The 25,748-nt window shown below is 37.0% G+C and overlaps 3 protein-coding genes across 3 annotated transcripts; 2 read left to right on the top strand and 1 right to left on the bottom strand.

Annotated features, from left to right (window-relative positions):
• Window positions 1-8: 8 nt before the first annotated feature.
• LOC115445268 (fumarylacetoacetate hydrolase domain-containing protein 2) lies at window positions 9-958 on the top strand. The gene has a single exon (XM_030171488.2). It carries the CDS (start codon window positions 50-52, stop codon window positions 905-907), a length of 858 nt encoding a protein of 285 aa, XP_030027348.1. The 5' UTR covers window positions 9-49; the 3' UTR covers window positions 908-958.
• Window positions 959-2,667: 1,709 nt separating this feature from the next.
• LOC115445267 (lipoyl synthase, mitochondrial) lies at window positions 2,668-8,524 on the bottom strand. Its single transcript, XM_030171487.2, has 8 exons — window positions 8,332-8,524; window positions 8,060-8,252; window positions 6,509-6,642; window positions 6,088-6,244; window positions 5,823-5,880; window positions 5,535-5,687; window positions 5,084-5,205; window positions 2,668-4,736 (listed from the first exon to the last, which is right to left on the bottom strand). Exons 1-8 carry the CDS (start codon window positions 8,377-8,379, stop codon window positions 4,501-4,503), a joined length of 1,101 nt encoding a protein of 366 aa, XP_030027347.1. The 5' UTR covers window positions 8,380-8,524; the 3' UTR covers window positions 2,668-4,500.
• A 665-nt stretch (window positions 8,525-9,189) lies between these two features.
• On the top strand, window positions 9,190-24,180 carry LOC115445266. The gene is made up of 14 exons (XM_030171485.2): window positions 9,190-9,556; window positions 11,355-11,455; window positions 12,272-12,485; window positions 13,217-13,342; window positions 13,860-14,021; window positions 14,479-14,601; window positions 15,061-15,201; window positions 15,793-16,122; window positions 16,518-16,711; window positions 17,363-17,586; window positions 18,050-18,324; window positions 18,629-18,739; window positions 19,369-19,531; window positions 19,849-24,180. The coding sequence occupies exons 1-14, from the start codon at window positions 9,473-9,475 to the stop codon at window positions 20,571-20,573; spliced, it is 2,973 nt and encodes a 990-aa protein (XP_030027345.1). The 5' UTR covers window positions 9,190-9,472; the 3' UTR covers window positions 20,574-24,180.
• Window positions 24,181-25,748: the final 1,568 nt, after the last annotated feature.

Genomic DNA, 25,748 nt, shown 5'->3' with positions numbered 1-25,748 from the left:
ACAATCTAGATCCACTGTTCGCATAAACTGTTATAGTTGCGTTGGAAACATGAAGTTTTTACAATTCACGTACAAGAATAGTGATGAAGTCCGAGTAGGATTTCTTTCTGGAGAAAATGTAGTGGACATAAACAAAGAAGATCCAACTCTCCCATCAACCCTCATAGAACTGCTAAAGCAAGGTCTAGTAGACAAGGTAAAAGCAATCAAACCATCAGCTACAGTGCCATTATCTGATGTCATTCTAAAAGCACCCATACACGGCAATGATAAGGTTCTGTGTGTGGGGTTGAATTACAAAGACCATTGTGAGGAGCAAAAGTTAACTGCACCATCAACACCATTTATATTTAATAAATTTCCAAGTACCGTGATTGGACCAAATGATGCAGTTAAACTCAGAACTGATGCCAGCCAAGCAGTTGTTTGCGAAGTAGAGTTGACTGTAGTGATTGGAAAGAAAGCTTCAAGAGTGGAAGCATCTAAGGCGTATGACTATGTTTTCGGCTATACTGTTGCGCAAGATATTGGAGCAAGTGATTGGGAAAAGAATCCCAATATGGGCCAGTTGTTATTGGGCAAAGCGATGGACACTTTTTGCCCGATTGGACCCTGGATAGTGACTGCTGATGAAGTAGGCGATCCTCAGAAATTGGACATCAAATGCAGCGTTAACGGAGTGCAAAAGCAGAAAAGCAACACCAATCAATTCATTCACAAGATACCTGATGTCATCGCCAGATTGTCCAAGGTTATGACTCTACTGCCAGGAGATGTTATTTTAACAGGCACTCCGGGAGGTGTTGGGGTTTACAGGAATCCTCCTGAATATTTGCAGCCAGGCGACGTGATCCGAAGTGAGATAGAGAAGATTGGTATATTTGACACTAAGATTGAAGAGTTTTAATTATGTATGCAGGATGTAAATATGGAAAATAAATTCATAAATTGGTTTTTATTTTAGTGTCATTTTTTTGGGCGATTGTGCATTTTTTGACATATTTTGCTTTGCCAGAATTGGGTTTCTTTAAATTTGCTATCAAAGATATCTAAAATGAATGACAAAAGCTTATGATAAAATCCAAAAAACAGAAGTTATTATCTCTTCAAGATTAGATGTGGCACGGTTTAAGTGTCACGACAAATGGCAACTTCCATAATCCCATGATATTATAGTTTTCATATTCTACAAATGACAAAGTGACTAGGTAAGTGCACCTGATGAATTCTGTAAAAGTAACAACTTATAATGAGAGACGATGCCGGTTGTCCATAGTTGCCAGGCGGCCATTTTGCTTCTTCACATTATTAGAAGGAGAGAACATACGTAGCCGTACACTACAAACCTTAAAAAATTAAAGATACAAAAATGTCTGAAACGGGAGAAAGCTTCAACTAGGCTTTTACAATACAAAGTCGTCTATGAACTATGGTATAACCGAATTAACTTCACGGACCCAAATAAAACATACCACATCCATACAGAACAAGCCCTTGAATCGCTACTAGTCACGAGTTAAATTAGATACATATTGTGTATTCAGAGCGCGCGGTGTTTTTTCGGCGCTGCGGCGCGGCTCGGCCGTGCGTGTGCCCCGCTGAATTGTGACGCTGTGTACAACGGACTCATGCCGCCAACTTGTGTGGAATTAGAATTACATTGACGCTATATACCTAGTATTGCAGAAAGCTCGATAAAGGTATTAAAATTATCTATTAAAACTCGTAAATCACACTATGAGTTTCTGAGTAAAACTTTAAAAAGTGTGTCGAAACGTTGAAAACTTAAGTTCTAACGACATCCATCAAACTATCAAATCAATCTAATTAAATATACGATTATTAAAGTTTGGATAATTCCTACTAGAACATAAGCACTCCAAAACTCTCAATAAGCCATTGTAAATCGAAAAATTAATTCATTTTATTTTTAGAGAAAAAATATTTGATATTCATATTCAATTGTTTTTCTTAACTTTTGAACTTTTTATTTACTGTTGTAACAAGTTAACGCTATGAGCTTGTCGATATGTTCTGTTTATGGCATTTGAACCTGTTTAATTTTTTCAATAAATCAATAGTTTGATAGTAGTAATGTAGGTAAACATAAAACTAGCTGTCTTACATCTAATGAGCAAAATTTCATAGAAATATTCAAAACACTATCTCACCGTTAAGTTTTGAGACAGACCCGTAAGCTTTTTCTAGTAGGGTAAATAATATTTTCTTTACCTAATACAAAGAAAACAGTTTAACAAAATTAGTAAAATGATAAAGTACCTACTTGTACCTAGGTATGCCCTTAAACGATGGCAATGGTTACTTTTTGTACTATAATATCTCGTGCGTAGATGCTTGATCTACATTAAGATCAGCCGACGTGGCCATAATTCGGCTAGGAGCGATTCATTAATTTCGATTGATGTGATGTATTTTAAGTTTTGAATCTGTTCAGCTACTTTTGTTTCTGACTGTATCTGCACAGAAAATATAAACCCTACAGGGTTATAAATTATACCGTCTTCATAAAAAGACAAAAATATAATAAAAAAGCACAGTCATAATGTAGCCAAAACTCACTGCAGCGAGGGTCTACCTTACAATAGAATTAGTAAATATTCGTATTTGGTTTATAAGTATTAATTGTATTTAAATAATAAATACCACTGTGTAACAATGATTTATTTATTAACAAAATAATAAATATGACAACACATTTTTCTAGTGATTATTCTTGTAACAATTGAAAGCAATGCGAGAGCTAAATGTTCGTTGGGGATTCTAAACTCGAAGTTTTATGTTTTTTTCATAAGCATGGCATAATCCTCTACGTAGTATTTATAACACAAAATTCAAAATATAACTTTGATATTGTAATAAATGAATGGAGAATAAATTTTCCGTTGAGTTTTCAATAAATGATTCCAATCTCAATCCGATTTCGAGAATGAACCAATCAGAATAACTCATTTGTAAGTTTGTCACAAACATTCTGTTCTGATTGGTTCATTTTTGAGATAGATAAAAAAAGCGATTGGAATCAATTATTTAAAATGGCAATTAATAAGTACTGGGTGTAAGCTACCCTCCTCTTAAATTTTTACATAATTTATTAATGGGTAGAACAGTATTCAAGTTACTAAGCTTATTTTTACATTACGAGGTATACAAAAATAACATTTTTACATCACAAATCGTTTATAAAGATAAGCTAACAGATGTTTCCAATAAACGATCTCAATCTCAATCTCCAATCCGATTCCGAGAATGAACTAATAAAATAACTCATTTGTGAGCATGTCAAAAATACTTTGTTCTGATTGGTCCATTTTTGTGATAGATCGAAAAAAGCGATTGCAGTCGTTTGAAAATAGACCTTAAGACTATAGTCGATCAGTAAGTATGATTATTATATTTTTATGTTAACATATGTTTAAGTCTCAAAAGTACGAAGAAAACGTAAAAAAAAACAACACCAAAGTCAATTAGTATTATTTACATTTTTAGCCAATTTTGATTCTACTTTGACAAAAACGTTGCTCTATTTTATCGTTTACTGCATTCTGTAAAACAACGTACAATATTAAACATAAAAACCTGCCATATTATTTTTACTAGACATTTACTTATTAATTTACTCGTCTTCCAAAGTCCTAGCGTACTCACATATAGGTTTAGGATGCGTTTCCACCGAAGGAGAGCATACAGTAAGGAGCTTAATAAATGATATAATGATATGAAACACATTATTATTTAGCTCAATATGAAAATGCTAACGGAGAGGAGATTCATAATATATATAATATGTATAACGAATTTTGACCACAGTGCAGTTTGAATCGATATCGACTAATGTTGTGTCTCTCGGCATTTTTAAAACTAATATACAAAAGTATATACATCGATTGAGTCCGGAGTACGATTCGCTAAAAGTCAACGTGTACACGAGTTTCTATATAAGATATACAACTAATGCTAAAATATATGCAATTCATCTCCGCTCTACTAAAACCAGACCAGTGCCTAGAGTGTGGCAAAAAACACGACACAACTCCGTGTCATTTTTGGGATTGGTTGAGAGACTAAGGGGCCGTTCAAGTATTACGTAATACAATTTGGGGTGGGAGGGATCTTGTACAAAGCGTTATGGAACATTGTTTTTTTTTTATTTTAAAACAATAACAAAGGTATTTAAGCGACTTTCCGGTATTTTGCGTAAAATAATTGAGAATATTACAAAAAAAAATGGCACTTTAGAGTTACGTAATTTTTGGAGAGGGGACGGGGCGTACAGGAAAACGTTACGGCGCGTTACATGGCGGGGTGCGGGGGTCAAAAATCTTCAAAAATTGCGCTACGTAATACTTGAACGGCCCCTAGCACATGAGTGACGCATTGATCTCTCGGCCAATCAAAAACTTCGACATACGAGTCACTTTCTTAGGGGCAGACTACACCACTCACTACAGTTGAAACGCATGTCCGTCAGATCTACTCATGTCACTGACTCTTTGCCTTCCTGTCCCTCAGCAGACTCGAGATGAAGAACTCTCCGGCTCTATACGAGGATCTGACGAGCGGTCCGCTGGCTGTGTACAGGAACCCCAGCTCATTGCCTCGGATCTCCCAGTGTTTGAACTTCGCTGGAGTGACGTACTCGAAGACTTTTAGGTGTTTTTTGGTCGGTTGCATGTATTGGCCGAGGGTGACGCAGTCCACGCCGGCGTTGCGGAGGTCTGGGGAGAGTTCAGGAAATGTGTGCTTAGTAAAGATATAAAAAGTTTATTTTGTCTTTAAAAAAAAGCCTAGCTCTAGGGTTTACGAGAGTGCCTATACGAGGTATAAACCTGTATCTAGGGGAATCTAGTCCATACCCAATCCAGAATTTTATGGTGTCCATAGACAAGACATTGAAGTAGCCTACTATAAATTTTTCAAACGACCAAAATACTCGATTGTCTCAAAATCATAATTTTTAATCTTGGACATAGTTCATTTTAATCATTGCAAATGCATTACATAGACCTCGAACTTAATAAAGAAAAAAATAATTTGGTATAAAGTAACTATGGAAAATACACACCTTTCATAGTTTGTTCAATTTGCTCATCTGTTTCACCCAGACCAAGCATTATTGACGACTTGGTGATCAGGTCTGGATTGATTTCCTTAGCTGTTTGAAGAACTTTCATTGTTTGTTTGTATCTAAAAAACACAGAGATTGATGTATAAAATTAAAATATATATATATATTGTTTTTATTAACCCAAATAACTCTTTGTCTTGCTAAGGTTTATCCCAACTTTGTCATAATTAGGGAGGATGGGATCACTATCCACATCCTCACTGCGGTATGATTTGCCTGGTTGTCAAATATTTATATTAATCCTACATAAGAAATATTAAGTTTATGTCTATTTCATACTATACTGTATCATCATTCATCCATTTACTTTTTCTTCAAGTCTATTCTAGAACAGCTAGAGTATTGTAGCATCGCCTATTAAATCTATGAGGGTGTCTGTGGCACTCACCCTGCCCGAGGGTCCCTGACGAACGGCGTGAGTCTTTCGACCGTCTCCACGTTATGTGCGAACACGTCCAGGCCACAATTAGCAATGGTCTCGATGCACTCACGGTTGCCCCTGAAGTCCGGCACCAGACACTCCACTAGGATCTCTTTGTTCCTGTAATCACATTTTTTACGTCTATGAAAAAAAATATTCAAATAACCTAGGTGGTGTGTAATGTGTATACAGCACGACTTATTTTAGTGTACAAAATTATCTATCTGATTTATACAAAATAAAAATACAACTTACTGTCGTTTGATTTCTCTAACCGTTTCAGCGAAGTGTGAGGAACCGCCGTCAGGTAAGTCTGAGAAAAATATAAAATCATTCAGTATTTGTAGGATTTTATATTAAACCGTTATTAGTCAAATACTAAACATTAGAAATGTTAGTGCAGACTTCTATTACATCCAGACAAATGTTGTGTATTAGTTTTTGGTGTTGTGGGTCTTAAATCCAGGGCCTTGTGTAGTTGGAACGCTTGTCATGTGTATGCCATCGTTAGCACACTGACCGTCCCTGTCGACAGAGGTGAGCACGATGTACCCGAGCCCCCACTGATTGATGGCATGTGCGGTGTTGCGCGGCTCGTGCGCGTCCAGCGGCGGCGGCGCGCGCGACGTCTTCACCGAGCAGAACATACAACCGCGCGTGCACGTGTCGCCCATCAGCTGCAACACAACCGAATATCGATTATCGATTTATTTAATTCGAATGGTTAATTATAACGATTTATAATTTAATTTAAATTAGATATTATATGCAGTGTATTATTAGATTTGATAAGAATATAAATTAGATAATTCCATCAGCACGATTATTCAAGTAATTGCGTAAATTGTTTAGTTTCATTAACAATATCATCTTAAGATTAACTCAATAGAAGAGTCAGTCAGACCATCTGTTTAATGGATCAAATAAATAATGAATCATACCATAATAGTAGCTGTAGAAGTGCCATTTTTGCCGCCGCTCCAACACTCTCCTATGTTAGGACACCGAGCCTCCTCGCACACTGTGCTTAGCTTCAAACTACGTAGTTGCTCTTTGAGCTCACTAAATTTAGAGCCTGAAAAAAATCAAGATTATGTTTAAGAACTTTCTATCACACTAATCACAATAGAGATGCTACTGTTTAAAGGCTTGATAATTATCTAAGACAAAATGGGGTGGGTGTGAATTACCAAATTGAAAGTTTAATATTGATGATGATTTTAAGCCAAGTACTGTCATTCAGCAATAAAAAGATAGGGGCTAGTTATTAATTATTATAATAATAATAATAATATCAGCCCTGTATTATATACTTGCCCACTGCTGAGCACGGGCCTCCTCTACTACTGAGAGGGATTAGGCCTTATAGTCCACCACACTGGCCTAGTGCAGATTGGTAGACTTCACACACCTTCGAAATTCCTATAGAAAAGTTCTCAGATGTGCAGGTTTCCTCACGATGTTTTACTTCACTGTTAAAGCGAACGATAAATTCACAAAGAATACACACATGATTTTTTTGAAAAGTCGGAGGTGTGTGCCCTTGGGATTTGAACCTGCAGACATTCGTCTCGGCAGTCCGTTCCACACCCAACTAGGCTATCGCTGCTTTTTATTATACTAACAGTTAACTATAAAATCATGGAGTATATTATATTAATTACCAACTATTAAAAAAAATTATATGAATACCATATTGTCAAAAAAACATAATCAAACCTCTAGAACTGTTTCTAGTAAACAATTTATATTAATATTGTTTACTATTTATCAAAGTTGATGCAAGTTTACTTCACTATATACCTACTTCATAGGAGCAACAAAGATAACCCTATGATAAGAAATGGGATGGTAGTTTGTACATGTAATTAATATAAAAATCATCTTGAGCAACTCTTACTATATGTAATCAGAAGATGACCCAAGATTTTGGACAGACATTGTTTAAGTCTGTAAATGTTCTTTGATACTAGTTTACAAATGGCAAGAATATGAGTTACTTTGGTTTTTTAAGATATTCATTATGAAGGAATTATGAGGCTAATGTGTCCAAGTGACAAGGGCTTTGTGGTGCCATGCAATGCTTAGTAATTAGATTGACATCAAGATTTTTTTATAGAATTAAGTTTTAGCGGCGTAAAGGTAGACGCCACTGTAGAGGAACAGATGGTTGCGTTCCTCTGTGGAAGGGGAAGATTCCCAGTCAGGCAGATGTTGCGCTGACCGGCCGCGGCTCTTCCGACGGTTCCTATTTGGAGGTGGTATATATGCTGCACGTCCGGCAAATTTTGCAATCGTAATCCAGGATCATTTATCGCCATCTTGCGTGATTGCTATGGGATAAATCACTATAGTTGTGTCAATACCACATAGGTCTTCTCGTAGTTCTATTGATGTTGACGAGATAGCGGTGAGGATACTAATTGTACTGCCACAAAGTTTGCTAATTGCAACCAAATTATATAAAAAATACCAATTAACATTGTTAGTACCTGTAGGTATGGTAGTCTTCAACCATGGCGGAAGCCGCAACCTCTCAGCCTCTCCTTTCTGCCGCTTTAGCTTTCCTTGATAATCATCCCAGTTCTTTGGACGATCTTCGGACACAAAGTCGGCAAAACTTGGACCTTCTCGAAGTTTCTCTCTAATCGCATCAAGTTTGGCTGTGTGTTTACATCGTTGTATCTGCAAAACCATAATTGGTTATTGATAAAATCAAATGATATTGTTACACCATATTTTGCCCTTAGGTTATACTACTTACGTCAATGTTTTTTGATATAATATGCGATTTTAAAGTATTTCGAAACATTTTCAAATACAGTAAATAGGATTGTTTTCTTTAATTTCACGTAGATAATGTTAAAATAGTCAATTTATCGACTTCATGTTACACAAACAAATTAAAACTCTAATGGACAAATGCCAAAATCACCTGTTTATCAATTTGACATTCATTGTCATTCGTCAGATCTACGTAGAAACTAACAAGGTAAAAAAATTGCAAAAATAATACAAATTTGTATTAATTCTTATTCGAGCAGCTCTGTTATATTTGGTTTTTTTCTTTTTTTATTTTCATTTCTTATTTTTAGATACACATTAAAAAAAATTTAAAAAAATCACACAAGCAATATATAACAATATTTTATATCATCGAGTTGTGCAATTATTCAATAATCGATCCTTACTTTGCTACACCACTGGTTAAAATCGGACTTGGGTGAAGTAAATAATTATACTTCCATATCGCTACTTCTTCATATGTATGTGCAAAATTTATGAAAGCTCTTGTAGTGCAATATTACAACATTTAATTCTTCCACGAATTCATAACAGTCAAAGGTGCAAAATTCTATTAAATTTTTAAAAAAATAACACGGGGTTTATTTAAAAGCCGTCATAGCCTTTGAATGTCTAGATGTCAGAGATCGAAACACACACTCAAATCGCAGGAATATTTGTCACCTCATCAGCAATACGATGCGCATAAAATAAAGATTTAGCGCACTATTCTCATTATGATACTCGGTACCAAGTTTTAGACATTGCAACATTTGAAATAATATGAATTGATGTCATTCATGACTTGAAATCGGACAAACCACAATCGTAATTCTCATGGCGCAAACCACAATCCCATCACTATTTTTATCCCATACGGTTTAAAGTTGTCGTTTTTTAATTATGATATGAAAATAAAATGTAATGACGTACAAAATATTATTTAATTACATATAGAATACGTAATTGTATATATAGACATAGTAAATATTTTAGCGTTAATGTAAAAAATAATCAAAATTGGTGACCTTGAAAGCTTACAGCTGTCAAGCGAACTAACCTAACCACTATTTAGTTGAAAATATGAAATAAACACAAGTGTTTTTTTAAAAATTACAAACATGAGGAACGTGGGTACTCATCTCTTGGAGGACAAGATGGACGAGGCAGTCAACCAGTATATAAATTCTCATCAGGCAAGCCAGGTACGTTAGTTTTGTAATGTCGACGCGTTAGATGCGGGCCTTTGTTAAAATTCGTGTTTTAGGTAAAATAAATAAGTTGTTTGTAATTCAGACACGAACCGTTTATTTCTAGTCACAAAATTTGTTTTCGGTTGTGCCACTTCAATGAAAACGGAAGTGCTACCTTAGTCTATCCAAAATAGGGCATATTTTTTAATGGTAGATCTGAATTTTGCATGCTGTGTACCATATTCTGAGGAAAAAGTATAAAAAAATAGATTATTATGTAACCCACTTTTCATGTTTAACACCAGTAGTATTTTTTGTATTAGTGTGTCTAATCAGATGTGTATGTTGAAAGTAGATAGTTTTGTTTATGACTTTATTGTTTACAGTATTTTCTTGATTACCTTTACACTGTGGTATGTAAAACCCAAAATATAAACTCTTACCAATTAGATGTTTTTAAGCGTTGAATTGAATGAATTATAACAATATCCCTTGAAAACTCAATATCTGTTGATGACACTACTTATTAAAACAGTTTAAGCAAAATAGTCTGCTCATGTAATGTTTATTGTGTTATGGAGTCTGTGAAAATGAAAACACTTCATAAAAATTGCTCTTGTGTTTACCCTCTTAATCATTGTTGTGTCAGACTGAGGTGAAAGTCAGTAACACACCATACACAGTATTTACTTGTAATGTTACTAACCATAACATTTCTGGAACAGTCCCATAAGTACTGTAATACAATGACATTTTGTCACAATACATAATTTGTGTTGTGTCCACATTTTATGCAGTACTAGCTGTTGCATCCAGCTTTGCTTGTGTGAAAAGCCTTTCACCCTACAAAATTCCCTAAATCGTTGTAATGATCAAAAGTGCTATCAACTTAAAAATTTGATTAAAAATTCAAATATTTCTGATGGGAGTAAATTACCAGAATAATATTTTTATTTTAGGACATGGTCTACCCGGTTGCCAAATTGTATCCAAATTTGTTCAGCTGTTTGTGCATTTATTTTTAACAGACATCCAAATCTTTTTACAACTTTCTAATTTATAAAATTAGTATGACTAGTAAGATAAAAAAAATGTAGATATGAATATTATGTATTTATTCAATTACTATTGTGACAGCCTTGACTATTTTATAAGATGTTGCATTCACTTGTATGTGTTGAAATATGTGTTTTAGTGTCGCAAAATTGTCACAAGGATGTGAATGAGTATTACATATTGGGCTAAATAGATAATGGCCTCAATGCCTTAAAGATTACTCGTTCCAATTTTAAGTATGTTATCTAAAAAGACAATAGGTACTCATGTTTTATTTTTTATAATTTATGAAATATTGGATTTGTTCTTTTATTTTTTGTGTTTTAAGAACCACTATTTATAAGTGATTGATGATATCCTGTAGTAATAATAAATATTATAAACAATGTGTTGGGTCAATACTTGTGTGGCAACATTTTTTAATCCTGCCACTCCAAACTTACTAGATAATAACTACATTATCCATCTATAATATTGATTAAAACATCTCTCAACTGGTGTTGGCATTATGTTAATAATATTTTTCTAGATGACCTAATAAAAGTCACAGGAGCTTGCTGGATGCAGGCCGCTTCCAATAAGTAGATCTGGGAATCATCTATTTTTGAAGTCCTTAAACATTTTTGATACTAAGTGTCTTTTTATGTATTCTGTATAATTTAGATATGACACTACATTATTCAAACTATACAGTATGCTTATGTCATTAATATTTCATGTTGTTGATGTTATATAATGTGATTTCTGTCCACAGCCAGTGCATGTGAACACCAACCCGCTGGCTCTCAATGTACAAGATGATGGTGGGAGAGTCACAGTCATGCACACGCAGAACTTCACTACACAAATGTGCAGGTAATGATTATTGGTATAAGAAAGTAAGTGTCAACACAACCTATATCAGAGTACGCTAAGTTTAGATTAGCAAGAATAATATATTGGCAACAAGTTGTTCACACTATTTAGATGGTGCTGAAGCCATGCATTATCTGCAAACTTCGACATTTTCAGAAGTCCGCTTATTGTGATTGTTACACAGTAAAATTTGATTGCCAAGTAAAAATTGACTTCTGACAACTATTCTTTATTAGATCCTTAATCTTTAACTATTCTTAATAGTTCTATTTTTTATTAGATCTTATTGTAGTAAAACAATATTAGTTATACTAATTATCTGGGCTTAAGATCAATGTCTTACAATAGATCCTTTAACAGCACTGAAGCGCAACAAATAGGTCATGTCAACTAACTCTCTAGACATTATAAGGTTACTCATTTTTTAAACTGACAGCAAATTGTCATCATTGTCCCTAATGGTAATTATATTGTAGTCCAAGCGTGATGTAATCCAACAAGATTATTGCACGGACATTATCAATAATCAGGCCGGTCTGTTGTGTAGGGTACACTGGCTGATCACTGGACATGACTCATCGATGCAAATAAATTGTGGGTTTTTGATCATATGTGCATGGTAACTGAGCAGTTGGGTGTAAGATATATCTGATATCACCAACAAGAAGTGGTGAAGGGTTCATGTAATTCTTGTAGAATCTAATTATAATATGCATAAATGGCATTTACGCATATTAATACAAATATGTGTCGGGTTCCCTTTTAGAAAATTCCACCTTTCAACAATATATTTCAGATAAGAATAATGTTTTTCAGACAAGTACCAGTTGGCGAGCCGGTTCCCGAAGGACAATGGGGCGAAGAGCTACTGGACTCGGACAGCAAGATCGCGGCCATCGTGGCCCAGTTGGCCCAACATTCTCGCGCTTCCCACCACCAGCCCCATCACAAAGTGCAGACAGTCAGAAGTGACGTGGATGCATCTGTCATACTCGACGGGTCCATGAGGCTTTTCAATGCGCAGTCTTTGGTAAGAGGTATTTATTAGAAATTCACTTCTTTTAGCTGGAAACTATCAAAAATGGCCGCTTGTTAGATATTTGGGTAGTATTGGCTGTATTTGTCGCTATTTTTTATATCTACTTAACAAAGTAACTCCACTCAATTAGACGAAAAGTGGAGTAAAGTTCGGACAGAGTGTCAACTGTTGACTCACAAGAGTTGAGAACCTGTCTACAATACACAATTATGCTGGCCTGTTTGATTAAGGGCTACCGAATGGAGTACTAATTTATAGGCCTTTGAACATCTTTTATTTGAAAAGTACAGTGAGGTTACACACAGTTTTGCTTGTTCCATAAATTGGCCGGCTCCACCAAGGCGATAACATTGCCATGCAAAACCGATATTTATGATTTTTAGGAGCAATTTTGTATGTTTAGGTTAATGTTTAGCCAAAAGTTGTTCTTATTAGGTTAGGGTGTTTAATGACATGACAATAAAGCAAGGCCTAGTTCAATACAAATTTAGCAGCCTGCGGTTTGGATGTGTTATCTGTTGTTGCAGTTGTGTTTATAATCTTACATTTTTTATTATGTATTGAAATGGTACGCACAAAATATTAAAGACTTCTTTGACCTATTTTAGTATAAAAAGGATCTAAAAAGCGATATCTACATCATTTATTGAAAACGGTTGTTAATAAATTCGGTGTAGTTAGGGAGTTTATATCCAATCTAAATATTGATTTCTGCTTTCCAGGATCAGCCAGAAAGTATAGTAGTCCACGTGCCCACGCTGCCTCCTCTGCCGCCGCTGCAGGAGATGAAGAGATGCCAGGAAACCGCCTGGTTCAACAACAAAACTAAGACCGTAGTGCCGCTAAAGGTAAGCTTAATCGAGAGAAATAATATGTATGTTTAAATTTCATACATACCGTTCCCTGTACCCCGAAGTGGTAGGCAAAGGTGCATCCAAGACACCCACATTTCACCAAGTGTGTTTCACCCTATGACCGGATAAAAGACGTGTCTAGTTTCTCTTCTTCAGCCTATATACTCACCCAACACTGAGTGTAGGCCTCTTGCAATGCACACTAAGTTGTTTTGTCCAGTTTAGTCCTCGTCTAGCTTCATCCCGCCACGTGGACCAGGTCCTTGGTCCACCTCATTGAAGGCATGCCCCGGTTTCTATGACCATGGTCATGGTGGTCATTATTGGTCTCCATTCTATCGCTATATCGAGCACAAAGTCCAGACTGGGCTAATATTGATATTGTTAAAGTTCTGCCAGTCTTAAATAAAAATATTTGACATTAAGGTGGGGTTAGGAGCTGATAACGATAAGATATAATATGATTAATCTGCATCACTAGAAACGCTTATAGCTTTCATACGTGTTTCAGGATGACACGCCGATGCTAGGAGAATCTGACAGTTCAGTATTGGAGCTGGGCCCGGGCGCGTCCCCCGCGCAGCACAAGCAGCACAACAAGAAGAGCTTGCCGCACAAGAAGAGGATATCTAGAAAGCTTAAGAAGAACAACGGCAGTAGTACACCACAACAGGTAAGAGACAATCAACTCTCACACATATCACGCCTTGTATCTCCAGGAATGCAACCACAGCACCCACTTTTCGCAAGTTTATTCCGTACCATAGCGTGATAATATAGGGGTCCCCCACAGGGTAAGCCTATTGCCATATCGGGCACAAATTCGTGATTACGAGCTGACATTGAGCAGAAAAACCCCATACCACTTTGCCCGACCCGAGATTTTAACCCAGGACCTCAGAACGGTGTACCGCACTCATAATACAACTACACCGAAGTAGTCTATACTATTAATAAAAGTTTGCCAATAAGTCACGTATGTGATGGTAAGTGATTGCTGAAGATAAAGTTGACTATAGCGTGATTCCATCACTATTACAATTAAAAAAAAACCCTATTATTCTTATGTATTGGGACTCACTGAGAATGTTTGATCTGTAGTAAAAATAAATTTCAAATTCAAATTCCAGGGTATAGTAGTTATTAACTGCAACGAAGATGTGCAGCATGAAGAGATCCTTCCGGACAACTTCGTGACTGCTGTGCAGCATCAGGAACAGCTGCCGGAGGACACTCATCATATCACGCATGAGGTAAGGATATTCTAATTTTACCATTTTTAATAAACAAACCTAATCTTAGTCTTCGATTCGATCCTGAGAAGAAACCAATCAAAATAAATCATTCAAAAATACTTTATTCTGATTGGTCCATTTTCGTGATCGATCAAAAATAGAAACATATTTAAACTAAAGCTATGGATATCAAATAACGAGCTTATCTATCCAATAAAAATTATGCCTGTATTGAAAGTTTGAACATTAGCAAGTTTTTACATTTTAGTAGCAAAATACGAATGGTATTATTTTCTGTGTTACCTTAATTTATCTATGATCTAGTAATTACTTGGGCGGACCGATTATCTTCCTCAGCCATATAAAGTCCACTGCCGAACATAATGCGTCTTCTAAAGATTTCCAGACAGAATTGTCTAAAGCAGGCATTCAGTCTAATACTATTGACCTTGATGAAAATGGAATGTTTTCCGACAGGTGCGTGCGATCCTGTTGTGCCAGCTGTGCGGCGAGTTCTACGGCGAGGACCAACTCAAGTTCTACCACCACCTGAAGCAGCACTACGAGCCGCAAGCCATTATCATAGACAACCCTGTACCTGATTTAGCTATAGATAAGGTATTTTATAGTAGAGGACAGAATCAGTTTTTACTATAAGCAGCGGCTTTGTGTCCTTGGATTTTCGATGTATATGGCGCGAGGAATCTTTGCCTTCAAGTGGGCTATTAGCTCATCTGCCTTCATAAGCTAGAGAAATAAAATTTACGGTGATCACTCTGTCCCAAAAATGTCCATAATAAAAAAGGTCTCATTGCTGCATTGACTTTTGACGTGATAGGCTGTTGAAAATTTTTACATTAGTATCAGTGACTGCTCATACTAAGGTAAGCCAAAGCCAGCTAGAGTAGGTGACCTAACTCAGTAATTGATCATCACTGACAACCATACTGTTTGATGAATTGTTAGCCAGTTTTGCAGGGGTAAAATAATATTTATTATTGGATTGGTAAGATAATATGTTACCTATGAGGACAACCAAAGGTTCTACAGTTTTCTTTATGATTTATTAAGGTCAAGCCACAATAATGCAGATAAAATTGCCTACAATTGATCTCATAAATATATTTTTTTTCTAGGCAACGTAATGTGCTATTTTTATAAGGACCTACATTTTATATAATCCATAAATAATTTAACAATTTTTCCCAGATAACAAATACCTGTATAGTAGACAACGTAGCAACACTGCCAGACTCAATCGTAGAACTGTCTTTAGAAAACACAGTGCCCAAAACAGTGTACCAAAGCATAGACAAACACATCCTGTACACGTCGAGCGATAAGACGCTCAACTACGCTTCTAATAAGGTGCAATACTCAATGGCGAGTATGGACAAGGAACCCCACACGGTTGACAAGGCGGATTTGTACGACACATTGGATAAACTCGAGTTGTATAACTGTGCGAAGTGTAACAAGACGTTCAGGAAGCAGAAGCAGTTCGAGGCTCATGTGAAGGAGGCGCATTCAAATACTAAGGTGTGTGAGACTATTTTTAGTTTGATTTATAGCATAATGCACTGCGTTGCTTCCTTATCTTTTCTGGTGGCAGTTTACTTACGCTATAGACCACTTTGGGTTTGATTATTTGGCCGGGCAAGTGAGTCTGGATTTTAAAATAATTTTTCTAGGTTGTACAATGTAGTTGAATATAATTTTTGTCTCATTAATACACTATATTTATTATTAGAAACTTAAGCGGTTTTGTTTTAAATTAAATCTAATTTTACAGAAATACTTTTACTAATATATTACCAACCAACTGACGCATACGAGAGTCAATGATCAACTGCCCCTATCTATCAAATGTTTGAAAAAAATGCATAAATACCCTCACAATTTTTTATTGTGTTAACAGTATGTACTATTTCCAGTTAGAAGATATGGGAGAGTTTAGCGAGCCCGAGGACTTGATGGAGGGGATCCATGTGACGGTAGACGTCGACGCGGAACAGCCGGATCGCTCGCACCCTGGGGCCGACCCCACGGACCCCGACTATGACCTCGCGTTGCTGCCGCATCTCACCGTGGAGAATGGACACGTGCACCAGGACCACGTCAGGCACTGGTCAGTAGGAATGATACATTGTTGGATAGTAACTGGATTTGATTGTAATTGTCATAGTGGTACCATATAACGATTTTGAACTAGCAAATTTTATACTATGTGCACTCATAATATTACATTAAAATACACTTGTTGGTGTGCATCAGGAGGTATCAAGAATTCTCTACCATTCCCATACAGAGCGAAAGATGCAAAACATTTTTTTTTTTTTTCAATATCTATATATACAAATAAAATTGTAGTATTTGTCACTGACTACTTGCTTGACGTTAATCCTCTCTCTGGGAATCTAATCTCTCTCAAAACAAGTTATGGTGATGATGAGTAATATATATGGTGATGTGTGTAGAGTTGTTGTGTTATGTTGGTGGTGAAGTATGGGGTTCACAACTCTAGTGATAATAAAACTCCAAGGATGGCACTGAATATATTATGTATTTCCAAAGTGCCAGAGTACGTTTAATACACAGCGACGTACTTAGGTGTTAACAGTAACAAATTAGAAGATGTACTAAATTAACAAAGGCGCACGTCGTTTTTATATGAGAGGTACGGTGTGACACAGCGTTCTCGCACAACTACGCACGTGCAACACTAGCTGCGCAAGTGTGTGCGTCCCAACAATGTGTAACATATTATGTTTCCGGTCAGGTACCTCCGCGGCGGTTCGTGCGGCGGTTCGTGCGGCGGCGCGGGGTGCGGCGCGGGGTGCGGCGCGGCGTGCGGCTCGGCGTGCGCGCCGGGCGACGCGTACTGCGCCGTGTGCAACGTGCCGCCGCCGCACACCAACACGCAGACCAACACCACACACACCATGACGATCACCAACCCGCCCAGGGAACACGAACAGCCTGCTATGAAGATGATACTTAAAGGTACTTGCGAATTTTAAGGTTTGGCACTTAGTCAATTTAGCTTAGCTGGCTACAAATTCTGATTTAAGCTTTACGGAAACTAAATTAAACCAGTTGTAAATAGCCAAGCCAATGGATAGCTTATTCTAATATAACTTATCGGTTCCTTGTGAGAAACCAAGTACAATCTTACCTTTGGTTGCAGTGTTCAAAACACTACAAAATAATTTTTATATTATCATTGTGTTAATGAGCATATTATTAGTAATAATGTAAAAAAAAAAATTGTCAAATTTATTTATTTAAAACTAGTCTAAATACCTGGCTCGGCTTGCCTAAACTAATTTAGCCTAACGCTTGATTGGCTACCTTTGAGCTTCCTGTCATTGCCCATGCAAATGACATTCCCTATGCAATGCCTTACTAACTTCACATCAGATATAATGGATTGAAGTTAGCAATAACGTCCATTATTTCTTCACAGAGGAAGTCCTCCAACGGATATTGGACACGAGTGTGAACAACGAGCATGTAATACCAGACAATGTGATGGTGACTGAAGACCCGCCACCACCTTCAGAGTCCCAGCCTACCACCAAGACCAGCAAGAAGAAGGGCACCAAGAAGTACTCGTGTGGTCAGTGCGGCCGCGTGTTCGACCACCGCAGCAGCCTGCTGTACCACGTGCTGTCCCACGGGGGCAGGCAGCAAGTGTGCCGGGACTGCGGGAAAGGGTTTTACACCGCCGGCGCTTTGAAGGTCAGTATATTTGTTCATAATCACCTTTACTATCATGGATATCTAAAGCTGGAATGTGCAACACATTGATTTATTCTATGTGTGTAGTGTTTGAATAAACGTTAGTCGTCATGACAACGTAATGTTCAGACATGAAGGGCAAGAAATATAGTGTCATTGAAATTAAACTAATTTTCGGATTCTATCGCGGTTTTTTGTATTTAATTTTTCTCCTGACGTTTCGAAGACTTTGCAGCCTTCATGGTCAATCATCATCAAAAAAAACTTTAATAAAGATTTAACTAATGTATATATTTGTTTGTAGATCCATCGTCGCGTGCACAACGGCGACCGTCCGTACAAGTGCGACGTGTGCGGACGAGACTTCCGGCAGTGGAGCGACCTCACGTACCACAAGGCCATACACTCCAAACAGGTCGGTCAGCATAATGTAAATAGCCTGACTGCTTAATAATATCAGCCCTGTGTTATACTGTCCCACTGTTGGGCACGGGTCTCCTCTACTACTGAGAGGGATTAGGCCTTGTCCACCAAGATGGCCTAGTGCGGATTGATAGACTTCATACACTCTCGAAAATTCCTACAGAGAATTTCTCAAGTATGCAGGTTTCCTCGCGATGTTTTACTTCACCGTTATAGCAAGCGATAATTCACTAAGAATACACACATCATATTTTAGAAAAGTCAGAGATGTGTGCCCTTAGGAGTTGAACCTGCGGACATTCGTCTCGGCGGTCCGTTCCACAACCAACTAGGCTATTGCCGCTTTTTAAGGCTGCCTGACTGCTTAGCGACATCCAATGCCAAGTTTAGACTAACAAGAGCTTGCACCAATATATTTGGGTATTTTTAGATGTTTTTTCCTTAGAGGGATTATTCCAATAGCGTAGCCATACACATGCGACTTGCTGGGTTCGGGCGGTGTCGGGACCGTTCGCGCGTTTACGGCGGCGCGCTACAAGTACATTCGACTCGTCTCCGAATGTCCTTGAGCACGCTACATGTGTCATTTATGGGTCTCATAAGGCAATAACGTTCCCACAGAAATGTTTCAAATGTGAGTTCTGCGGCAAGGAGTTCGCGCGCAAGTACTCGCTGAACGTGCACCGCCGCATCCACACCGGCGAGCGCAACTACAAGTGCGAGTACTGCAACAAGAGCTTCCGCGCCTCCTCCTACCGCCTCAGCCACATGCGGACCCACACCGGTGAGCTCCACGACATCCTCACACGCATACACACTCACAATACCATTACTAGCTGTTTATAAAGCCTTTCCGCTACAAAAACCCCTGAATCACTATAGCAACTAGTCCAATTGCACCCAAACTCATTCACCAGATTACTAAAGAATGCTAGCAGACATAGACGATCAGGAAAGTGATCTACTTTAGGCTTATATATGTTATACAAAACGCCGGTTTTTTTGCAAAATGTCTATGCGGAACCTCGATACTAAATCAGTGATTTGACTTGTTTTTTTATAAGTTCTCCCTGAAATAATTTGTCTTATTTGTTGAACCAGACGACAGGCCGTACAAATGCGACCAGTGCGACAAGTGTTTCCGCGTCGCGTTCGACTTGCGCCGGCACTTCCTCACGCACGAGAAGGCGCGCAACAGGTTCGAGCAGCAAAAGACCAAGATCAAGGAGGAGAAAGAGGGAGAAAAGCCAGAGGAGGACACCAAAGAACCACCGCCCAAGGTCAAGAAGATCGCCGTCGCGTCCACCACCAGGCTACCGACCATCCTCAAAGTCGATAAGAAACAAAAACCGTCGAAAAAGAACGCCAAAAAAGGCGCACCTAACGTCACCGTAGGACAAACTAATGGCGAGTTCAAACTTAATTCTGAATATACAAACAATGTTGAAGTGTTCGACACTAGGCAAGAAGGATACAATAAGTTTAAAGACGTGTATAATGAATACAAGGAGACGTTCAAACAACCTGGCGACTTCAAAGAGGAGGATACTGACAGAGACTTTGCGATACTTAAACCGATGCTGCAGCGTAACGCGTTAGAACCCGATAAGCCGGTGTACGCGCGGACTGAGAATACTGATGGAAAAATGCAGATCTACACCCATGTAGAGAAGAAGGAGTATGCAAGTCCGATAGTCCAGAATTCTCAGGTGCTAGGTGACGCCAGGCATATGGAGCGGGAAGTGAGGTCCGACATGACGGCCGATGGTATCGAACACGGGTTTCTAGAAAGGTTAACGGCTTTGTACAATATACCCGCAGTCTGAGTTTAGCTGTAACAAATTTAGTTAAATTTTTAGTTAGTGAAAAGGGATGTTTGCGTAGTGTGCTAAGATCAATTCGATTTATGTTCGAAATAAAAAGAAAATGGTTCGGAACAATTGTGGTAACTATTAGATATCTTGCTGGTCATTATTTAGACTGTTCTTTATTTATTATTAAGTAAGGTGGTCTTGTCGCCGTAATAACAACTCTAACTTTGTTGCCCCACTCGACAACTCACCTACAATTGCTGACATTTTGGGTATTAGTGGAGATTACCTAAATACGAACGTTCTCCCTTCAGCTTACCATAGGTATAATTATAGAAATATACGTTAGTTTACACATGTTTATAAATTATTTTTTTTTATGTCAAGGTACAAGTTGAGGGATCAGTAAATTGATTAAATCAAACACAAACATCCCGTTTCGTTAATGTTATAGTCTGATCTTGTCCGACACCGAATTTCCAATTTTATATCGATAATGGGTCTGTATACTCTATGGCAATCGGATATCGGATTTATGTAAAATATGTATTACACGCATTTATCCCCGAAACGATATTATGTAGAGGCGCAACTAGGGCACAAACTTTTCGCCAAGTGTGTTCCGTCCCATGATGTGATCGGGGGCGAGCCTGTCGTCATATTTGTGCCGCCGTACCGCTCAACTTTCGTTTATGCTATAGCATATTTTAAATAAACACGTATGTGTTCATATTATGAAACGGTCTAAGAATTATTCTGATCAGACAAACATAAGACCATAGACAACGAGATAGACGTTTGTCATAGAGAATTACAGCTCTAAATATGACCAAATAATGCCTTATGTTAATGCTTTCAGCATTTTTTTTTACTTGTATTAAAAGCCTTATAATAAGCAATAACAATATGTATAAAAATCAGCACTTTTAAACAAAGAATTTATATAAATTTTATTATAGCATTAATGCTAATGAAAGTTATGATTGTCGATAAAAATAACAATATTTCCAATGTATGCAACGTTTTACATAATATAACAAATGTCAACACCTAAAAAATTTTTAGGACATAATATTGGATTTACTAAAGCTTGACCAAAATGAATACTGGTCAATATTTTATCGATAAACAGTAACTATTTTAACATTTACAAGAAATCAATAAAACGTATGTGTTCAAGGGCCGATATTGATAAATTAAAAAGCTTGTAGTACTTAAGACATTTAAACTCAGCCTAAACAAAAATAGTTACACCATTTTATTGTGAACATTGTGTCGAGCACATTATCGATAAACTAGCATAATATCGTGTACTATAGTGATATTCGTGTAATAATATTTTTTAATAATCGACTGATATTTTTTATAAAACGTGCCAATGAGCTGTATATCCACATTGTATATAGTAGAGTTTATTTAATTTTAATACGTGAACGTATGGTGGGCTTTCACAGTGATTTATCGATATTATAATGTCTTATTTGGTTCGTTTATTTTAGAATTCGGTGTTTATAAAACATTTTAATATTTTTTGTATTGAAATTATAAATAGCCGATTAAAGAGTAGGAAGTACGGGTGAGATTATTTTGAAAAAAAAAAATTGGTAAAAATATTACAGTTATTAAAGTAACCAAATTGTTCGAGATGCGGACTTTCAATAATTCGGGAATAATTAATTTATATGAAGCTTTAAGTCGAGTTTTTCGGGATCGAATTTGTATTTTATTAGTATACAAGTTAACAGTGAAAGAATTTTCTTAATCGGTGCATAAGTTACAAACATTTCTTTTTTAAAATATTATTATAGATAAGCACTGCATTTTTAATGTATACTTTTCACACCCAAGTTTATATATCTGTATGCATTCTTTATGATACCACGAATTAAATTAGGCACAAATATTATTTTTAACCCAATATACTTTGTACCTAAGATCCGTTTTACCTACTCTGCCTTGTGGGGAACCCTAATAGCCAATACATGCGGAGCGGCGACAAACCCAAAATTAGATCATATTGCAACAATTTGTGATAGACCTTTGGGGTCTCCGTAATGTAAAGACTGCCTTTGTAGCATAGTAATGCTTACACGGTACGAGTACGGCTACTGCGCTGAGGGCCTGAGTTCGAATCCCTGGTCAGGCCAAAATAATTATGACTGGGATTTTCCATCTTAAAAATTACTCAGTCGCAGCTCGCAGTCGGGAAGCTGGCGGTGTGATTCTCCCGTGCCTCGGAAAGCACGTAAGGCCGTTGGTCCTGCGCCTGATCTCTCTCTGGTCATGTCGGATTGCCGTCTCACCGGACTATGAGAGTGAAGGAACAGAGAGTGCTTGTGTATTATGCACACACTTGTGCACTATAATATATCCTGTGTACTTCCACACTTGTGCACTATAATATATACTGTGTGCTTGCACACTTATGCACTACGGTATCTCGTGCGTACCTGACTGATCTCCGATGAGATTGGCTGCCGTGGCCGAAATTCGACTAGAAGCGTTTCATTCTATGTAAAGAACGGAAAATTGACACTAATATAGTAATCAAATTTTAAAACATTGTAAGAGTCCAACCTCGTTCTGTCACTTAAAAATGTCTTTCATTTAGCTATTGTTAAATAATTTTACCGTTATTTGAGTTTTAAACATAATAATCAACAGGTCAGTTTCATCACTCATTGAGTATTTTCTGTGCCTCATGATGAGGAAAGTTCGAGATAATATTTTTCTTGCAACTTGCAACTACACCATTGCGGACACATAGTTGAGGTATTAAACAAGTTATAAAGCATTTATATTAATATTGTTGTCAATTAATCCAAAGTTGGTAATGTTTAAAAGTTGCAAATGCTCTTGTCAAGTTGCAGAGGATATATTGACTTATCATGATGATATGCTTGAAAGGTAATCAGTGCGTTGTAACTCCGGAATGGGATCTATTCTGAAGGTATTACATGATTTTTTATGTTTACGCGAATTCTAGACATTAAAATTAAACAATTTTTCGGATTTTATTGCGATAACTTAATTATCAAAATGGTCAAAATATAATAAAAAATAGTTTTAATTGAAAAAACAAAGCCACACAACAATTTTATATCAAATAAAGTGACTTTTAAAAATGATTCGCAAATTATGAATCAATTTACAAGGCAATACACTCCCTATAAGAAATGGGAGAGATTTGATCATTCTTTATAATACAATTTCTGATCCGAATTAAAAAAATTGAATTGAATTTTAAGTGACCAACGTAGAGACGTAAAAATAGTACGTAAGAACAAAGCTTCATTCCAATTTCCCGTACAACAATGGTAATCCACTGCCTGAAAATTACAGGGTGTTTACCCCGGTCGGGATGGCCTAACCTGCAGACAAAACTGGGTACAAAGTAAAACTGTTTACAAGCCCTGTTAAAACTAAACTACCTCTATGGCTATTCTAAATTGATTGACAGATAAAATAACTATAAAAATTAAACTTATAAAAGTATTAGAAGTGCCTTCAGAATTACTTCCCTCAGTTTTGACAACGGTACATTGTTTTAATTTGTAAGTTTTTATTTGTAAATATTAATTAATTTATAATAAAATGAACAACTGAAATACGTTTCCCGTTATGTTTTGTTTTATTGTCCTGAGTTAATGAATTGAAATTCTGGATGTTGCAACGGGCTTCCGTGGCGCGTACTAGGTAAAAGCTTATCTAGAAGTCTACAAACAACTTAACCTCTTGATACCGTGATGGGGGGGTTTTTGTAGTCGGACACAAAAGTAGGACACTCAAAATTTAAAATCGTGTAAACTTTACCGTTCCTATCAACATTTTTTTTATTAATAAATACAGGTTTAAAAGGGTTTATTTTAGACTAGCTTCCGCTCGCAGCTTCGCCCGCGTGGATTTCGGACTTCAAAAATGGAACCGGTCGCGAACGTTCGAGCTAGGTGATTCGCTAGCCTCTAGGTGCCAAGCAAGCCGCCTGCCTGTGCGTTCGCGACCTTATATATATACAAAAATAATCCTTATAGCATGATTCAGTATTCACGCATGAAGGCTTATTATTAGCGTATTTCATGTATAACTTTGGTGTTTGTATACCGATTTCTATGATTCTTTTTTATGGAATATTTAATAATGTTAACTTTTTTATGAGGGATGACTAAGAGTGTTATAAACGTAAGAGTAGACAAATATAATGAGAAAGCTTCGAACTGCTAAGCTATCGGGAGTTACACGTGTTATTGTGAGTCAACCATAAAAGATAGACATATGCTGTCGTGGGATATTTTTACATAATTTTAAGGAGAACATTTCCGTCATACATGATTTCTGTGTAGCTTTAACCATTAAGCTTGCACACGCGACGGAAGCTTAAAAAATGGAGTAACTTCTCCCGTTTTCCCAACATTTCCCTTCACTGCTCTGCTCCTATTAATTGTAGCGTGATGAAAAGTATACTATAACCAGCACAGGAGTATGACAAATAATTGTACCAAGTTTCGTTAAAATCCGTCGAGTAGTTTTTGTTTCTATAACGGTTATACAGACAGACAGACAGACAGACAGACAGACAGACAGACAGACAGACAGACAGACAGACAGACAGACAGACAGACAGATAGACAGACAGACAGACAGACAGACAGACAAAAATTTTACTAATTGCATTTTTGGCATCAGTATCGATCCCTAATCACCCCCTGATAGTTATTTTGGAAATATATTTCATGTACAGAATTGACCTCTCTACAGATTTATTATAAGTATAGATAGAAGATAGAAGAAGAAGATAGATAAAGAAAAAAGTATACCGCTTGAAATTAGTAGAAAAAAAATGTTCTGCTATTTTTGTGGCCGACTGTAAGTGTAGAGGTCTAACGTTCTAAAATTCTACCACGTGAGTGCCAAGTTCTTTGCCGGCTATCACATACATTTATGCATTATTTTGTCTCCCGTTTTGCTATGGAGGGAAGTGGACAATTAATAATTCTAACCTCTTTCTATCTTTGTATTTGATAAATTTCGATGCGGGATAAAAAAAAATCTGTTCCCTGAGACTCGCCGAGCTTCACCGCTTGGTGTCATAAAATGCGTGCCACTGCTGATCCTGGCTTACAGGAGTTGTAGTGGTGAGTCTGAGGGCGGGGAAGTCTCCATCTACATTTACTGGTAGGTAGCGCTGGCTAT

The sequence above is a fragment of the Manduca sexta genome, chromosome 22, assembly GCF_014839805.1.
Source record: "Manduca sexta isolate Smith_Timp_Sample1 chromosome 22, JHU_Msex_v1.0, whole genome shotgun sequence".
In the NCBI taxonomy this organism is placed as follows: Eukaryota; Metazoa; Arthropoda; class Insecta; order Lepidoptera; family Sphingidae; genus Manduca; species Manduca sexta.
This window is presented reverse-complemented; position numbering and strand designations above follow the sequence as displayed.

Bases quoted from the DNA above. Each gene is read 5' to 3' on its own strand.
- LOC115445268 (XM_030171488.2), top strand. From the start codon at position 50: ATGAAGTTTTTACAATTCACGTACAAGAATAGTGATGAAGTCCGAGTA.
- LOC115445267 (XM_030171487.2), bottom strand. From the start codon at position 8,379: ATGTTTCGAAATACTTTAAAATCGCATATTATATCAAAAAACATTGAC. The intron at 6,643-8,059 runs GTACTAACAATG...GATTTTTTTCAG, and splicing joins GAAGACTACCATACCTACAG to GCTCTAAATTTAGTGAGCTC. The intron at 4,737-5,083 runs GTGTGTATTTTC...AACTCTCCCCAG, and splicing joins AATTGAACAAACTATGAAAG to ACCTCCGCAACGCCGGCGTG.
- LOC115445266 (XM_030171485.2), top strand. From the start codon at position 9,473: ATGAGGAACGTGGGTACTCATCTCTTGGAGGACAAGATGGACGAGGCA. The intron at 12,486-13,216 runs GTAAGAGGTATT...TCTGCTTTCCAG, and splicing joins TTTTCAATGCGCAGTCTTTG to GATCAGCCAGAAAGTATAGT. The intron at 18,325-18,628 runs GTCAGTATATTT...ATTTGTTTGTAG, and splicing joins ACACCGCCGGCGCTTTGAAG to ATCCATCGTCGCGTGCACAA.